This window comes from Sciurus carolinensis, chromosome 6, assembly GCF_902686445.1.
Source record: "Sciurus carolinensis chromosome 6, mSciCar1.2, whole genome shotgun sequence".
In the NCBI taxonomy this organism is placed as follows: Eukaryota; Metazoa; Chordata; class Mammalia; order Rodentia; family Sciuridae; genus Sciurus; species Sciurus carolinensis.
Window position 1 is genome coordinate 71,934,791 of NC_062218.1, and position 5,520 is coordinate 71,940,310.

At 37.1% G+C, this 5,520-nt stretch overlaps 1 protein-coding gene and 1 non-coding gene across 2 annotated transcripts; both read left to right on the top strand.

Annotated features, from left to right (window-relative positions):
* The first annotated feature begins 965 nt into the window (after window positions 1-965).
* Window positions 966-3,361, top strand: LOC124987029 (cytochrome c oxidase subunit 7C, mitochondrial). Its single transcript, XM_047555908.1, has 3 exons — window positions 966-1,125; window positions 1,956-2,099; window positions 3,256-3,361. Exons 1-2 carry the CDS (start codon window positions 1,051-1,053, stop codon window positions 2,070-2,072), a joined length of 192 nt encoding a protein of 63 aa, XP_047411864.1. The 5' UTR covers window positions 966-1,050; the 3' UTR covers window positions 2,073-2,099; window positions 3,256-3,361.
* On the top strand, window positions 3,099-3,161 carry LOC124987744 (small nucleolar RNA Z39). Its single transcript, XR_007109259.1, has one exon. It is a non-coding gene; the product is annotated as a small nucleolar RNA Z39 (small nucleolar RNA).
* Window positions 3,362-5,520: the final 2,159 nt, after the last annotated feature.

A 5,520-nucleotide genomic window follows, 5' to 3' on the forward strand; every position in this document is an offset into this window, starting at 1 on the left:
CCAAAACAACCCGACTGACTATGGTCAACATTTTGGCAGCCTGTAATTTGCTGAAGTTCAACTGTTGTTATTGCCTGAGTTACAACTATGTTATAGTTTGGTTACAATTTGCTTACAATGTGCAAATCAAGCTAGGGTATAATTCACTATATACAGAGGTTGCTTCGGGCCAAATTTTATCACCAAATCAGAGACAGGTTTAAACAAAGCTCATTTCGGTTTAACAGTGGCTTGGATAATATTTATGCTTTATCTGTGTTTGAATATAGTTACACAGTGGCCTTATTCTTTCCTAGATCCATCCCTGAATAAGTGTTGTCTGATGCCCTATGAAATCGCATATAGTCGGCAAGAATACACCAATTCCTGGTATATGGTAGCCCCAGACTGGCTCCAGATAATCAGAGGCTGCCTTTCTCTTCCACACTCGCGACATGCTGTACTCAAACAGGACTTGAATTTTCTCTGTTCTCTGTCCTTCTCGTTATATTCCGTTCCCTATATCCTCAGGAATCCATCTCCTAGCACTCCAGCTGAGTTTTCGAACATCTTTTGTGCTACCTGTTGTTTAGGTACTTGTTTTTATGCTTCGTCTCCCCAGATAAGTTCGTATTTTTTACACGACTCTCAATGTTGAAGTATTGCAGATCATATTCACATACAAAAAGAAGAGATAGATTTGCTTTTCTGTTCCATAAACTGGACACAGGGATGAGTTATTCACTTAACTCGATAAAATCGTTTCTGATAAAGTCCCCAAGAATCCTAGATCTGAGCTCAAATAAAGAGCTCAGGTCTGAATGAATCATTGCTGCTAAGAAACTCTAGGTTATGGTCCTCCGGCAGCCCGGCGCCAGACCACATTTCCCATAATCCTTCGAGGCTGAAAGGCACAGCGGTGCTGAACTACAATTCCCATAATCCTCGGAGACCGCCAATTTCTTCTGTTTCCGGAAGACTCTGCCTCATTTCCCAAGTTTCCTTTCTGTCTTTTCACGCTTTTCTTCCGCCTGCGGTTTCAGCGCTCTTCGCAGAGGCCCCAGCAGCGCCATGTTGGGACAGAGCATTCGGAGGTTCACGACTTCGGTGGTCCGTCGGAGCCACTATGAGGAGGGCCCCGGGAAGGTTAGTGTGTAAGAGTCCGGCCTCGTTGGTGGAGGGGATATTTGGCCTAGATTCGCTTGCTCCCAGGACCGCCGACGGGCTGTGGAGAGGGAAATGGCAAGCCGGGAACCCCAGGAGAAAGCTGGGACCCAAGCGCAGAGCCGCAGAAAGGGCCGGCAGAGCTCGCAAGTTGCCCTGATCTACCTAGTCAGCGGGCCTTTGCCACCAAGATCTGGGAGGCCCGGCGACCGCGGCTGCAGTCTTAAAGCCGAGTTGAAGGGCATCGGACCCGGAGTAAAGGTCATTGGAAAGTGATGAGGAACCTTCGAAGGCCTGGAGTATTGTAGCAAGCCTTCTTTAACTAGTTGAACTAAAATAGACCTGCTAATTACTCTCACTGGTTGAGGGCAGGTGTAAAGAGCTTAAATCGGGTATTATCAGTGACAACCTCGGAGGACTACGTGAGGCCTAGTAGTAAAGGGCAGATGTAGAGGGTATAGCCATGTTATGAAAAGCCTGCATCAACTGCGGTGCAGTTGACATTGCCGTGTACTAGGCGACTGGTTTCTAATAAGCAGTAAACTAGAATAGTGCATTTTGTTAGCGAAATATTACTTCATAGAGAATTTTCTGAAATAGAAAAATAACTGTTTTACGCTTGAGTCCTTACGATGACTGTCAGGTGTTCAGTAAAGCCAGATATTTCTTACCTTCTGGTGTTACTTGCGCGCCTGATTATGTACAATTATACATGCACAATCACACTTCTCATTCCTTGTGTATTTTGACCTAGAAAATCAGATGTTTTGAAGTTTTATTTTTGTTACTTGTTATCTTTTCTTTCCCAACAGAATTTGCCATTTTCAGTGGAAAACAAGTGGCGCTTACTGGTTATGATGACCTTGTTCTTTGGATCAGGTTTTGCTGCACCTTTCTTTATAGTAAGACACCAACTGCTTAAGAAATAGGGACGTTGTGATTCATACATTTAACAGGTAATTAATGGAGTTTTTATCTTCCTAAAGCAGTTTTTTGTATTTTATACTGTACCCACTCCCCACACCAAAAAATCCCACATACACAAATACATTGTTATGTAGGACTGATTCATGAAGTTAAGTACAGATGTGGTACTAGTGGAGGCAGGTTCTTTGATAAATAATGGCCAGTGTTTATTGAATACCACTTGATATGGATAATCTCATGCAATTCCCCAGCAAACCTGTGAAGTTGGTGATATTAACCCCATCTGAGACACAAGATGTCATGTTGCTCATAATTCCATAGCTAGTGACCATGGGCTAGAAGTTTTACCCAGGCAGTCTTTTATTTCCAGTGCTTATGTTTTAAATCAGGTAAAGTTCTAAAAACTAACATTCTCTCTTGAGTACTTGTACTGAAATAAATGACTTAGAACATGTCTCTTAAAACACTATAAACCTTTCAGTTCCTTTTATAAAATGGTCACTGTGCTCCCTTTTTTAAAAATCTAGACTTGCAAAGCTGATTTAATATATATAAAAAACTCCAGGAGATAAAATGCTTCTAGTACTACTTGGATTTGTGTCAGCCCCAATTATTTATGCAGTGATAAATCTATGCCTGATCAACTCCTACATTTTGAGAAAATTAGGTCAATGGGTCTCAAATGGGAATGATTTTGCACCACAGTGAAGCATAGTGCAGTGTCTGGGAATATTTTTTATTTTCCTAAGCGACAAAAGCCAGTGATACCAAGGTTGAAAAGTTACGTTAACAGAATATATGTTACTACCTGCACAAAGAAGTCTTGCATATTGTTACGTTTGCTAATTGCCTGTGTGTGAATAAAAGATTTACTTAACGTAATTGTGAGTAGAGTTTCCCAAAGTAATAACTGTGGGAAGCTCTATGAGATGATTGGAATAAATTTCAAAATATACCTCAGAAAGGAAAGACTATCATAATTTTAGAATGGGAGTAATTTACCCAAATCACTAATATAAAAAGTTTTGGTGCATATGATGAAGCAAATCAGTATGAATGAAGTCATGATACTGTAAACGCTTTCTGATGTACCAGACTGATGAACAGTACATTAATGAAACTGCTCAACTTCTACAAAGTGAGTGGTATTTTTAAATGCCATTAATTTTTGTTTTTATTTTGCAGATATGAAGAATGTTTTAAGAGGTGCATTCTCTGAAAAATGAATCAAACTCTTGGATTCATAGCATACTGGATATGTTTGTAAATAAACTAATGACATGAATGTTCATCGTATCTTCTCTGAAATAGGAAATGAGATAATTGAGTGTGTGCTTATTTTATTTGAATAATTCCCAAGTTTTTTTGTTTTTGTTTAAGTTCCAGAACTATATATGATAGCTTGTTTTAGTCTGGAGATATGGCTCAATGGAAGAGTGCTTGCCTGCCATGTGAGGCCCCTGGGTTTGATCCCTAGCACCACACACACAAAAATGCTTGTTTCATACCCTTAAAATATTAGGTTTTTTTTTGTTTGTTTTTTTTTTAAATCCCAGGGAAGGGCCACCTTGCTTATTTGTCATAAAAGTGTAATCAAAATTTGATTTTGATGATCCTATAACAATTTTAATTATTTTTTCCCATTAGTTATAATTAATAATAAGAAAAACCAGTAGTGCATACAGATTAAAGTTCTGATTGGTTAGGTATTTGAGAGCTTCATTTTTTTTTTTTTTTTCCTAGACCTAAAACTTAAAACAAATTTTAGTCTTGATAATTGTACTACTGACAGTAATTAGTCCTGTGTGAATAAAAGTAAAATACTTCAATGGAATGTAACAGCATATAAGGCATAATAAAGGATGTATTTCTAAATTACTCAGGAGCTTTATAAAATATCTTAGATATGAGGTAAGATGATTGATTAGTAGTTTCATCAGTGAGTCCAGTTTACAAGTAATGAAATGCTGCTTACCATTTCAAATGTAGTGACTTAGGTTCTATAGCTTTGTAGAAGACAGGGGAAAATAATTAGCTACTAAAGATTTTAATCTGGATTTGTTCACTATTCCAAAACCATTGGTGTTAGAAAAATACTATAAAAATACTGGTAGTCTTACTTGGCTTAAAGATGTTTGGGTGAGAGTTCTGCTCTGTTTTTAAAACCATTAAAAAAAAAAATTTTTTTTTCATAAAACTTTTTCGATTTTAAAAAAATTTTTTTAACTGATTTTTCATACCTTCATGGAGCAAAATAGCTGCATAGGCTAATTCTCATAACATTAGATTTCCTATAGGGCCCCACTGTAAAACTACTTACTTGGTAGAACTTTTTGTTCTCTCAGTTTATCTTCTAGGGACTACTGTTAGCTTCTTTGAGAACCATTTGGCAACTGTAAATAGGAATGCATCTTTAATCTTTGTCCTATTATTCCTTGCATTTGTATTTCTTGGCTTTTTATTACCCAATGACGAATCCAGTCTCAACCTTACTGCATTTTCTGTGGAATATTAAGATTTTCTATCTTTGAAAAAAGTGTGGGGTTCATAAAATGGTTTTGACCTTTGGGTTCAAATCTTTGCCAAAAAGTTATGAATTTAGCTTTCTCAGTTTTCTTGGAGGAATTGGGAATAGAGTTTACCTCTTGGGATTGTTTCAAGATTCAGTGGACTATATAAAACATTTTAATTTCTGATAAATCCTAAGTGAATACAATTTTTCTTCTGTCTTAAATTACATTAGGAAACAAGCATATAGTAGAGTCTAGGTAGACAATTATTTGAGGGATATACTTGAGAGAAAATTTTCTGGCTGTCCTAGAATAGAAACAGATTGCCCCATCTTCAACCGAAGGTTGAAGGTTTCAACAGACTAATTCTAAGTACTAAAGTACAAATGAGAGTGAAAGAGACCAACTACTTAGTTTCTAAATTAGGGTTCTCCAGAGAAACAATCCATAGGATGCATGTATAGAGAAACTCATTTTAAGGAATTAACTCCTAATTGTGGGGGCTCACTGAGTCACAGTATGCCTGTAAGCTGGAGGTGCAGAGAAGAACCCAAGAGCAGATCGATGGCAAAATCCATGACTTGAAAGAGGTCAGTCAGTGCTTTAAGACCTCCAACTGATGGTATACTTAACCCAGACAATAATCAGCTTTTCTTGAGTTCACAAGTTTAAATGGTATTCAAAAAAAATCTTCACAGAAATAGCAAGAATGTTTAAAACAAGCCATGCCAACTTGATACAAAAGTAACAATTTTACATAGCAGTATGACTAATTGTAAGATAACCTGATACTTAATTAGAAACTGGGTTTTTCTAATGATTTTTTGAAAACAATTTTTCTAATTTTATATTTCACTACACTGGTTTTTTGCAAATTCAAATTAACAAAGCCACAAGGTTCTCAAAAAATTCAGATTAACCTGAAAACTGGATAAACCCA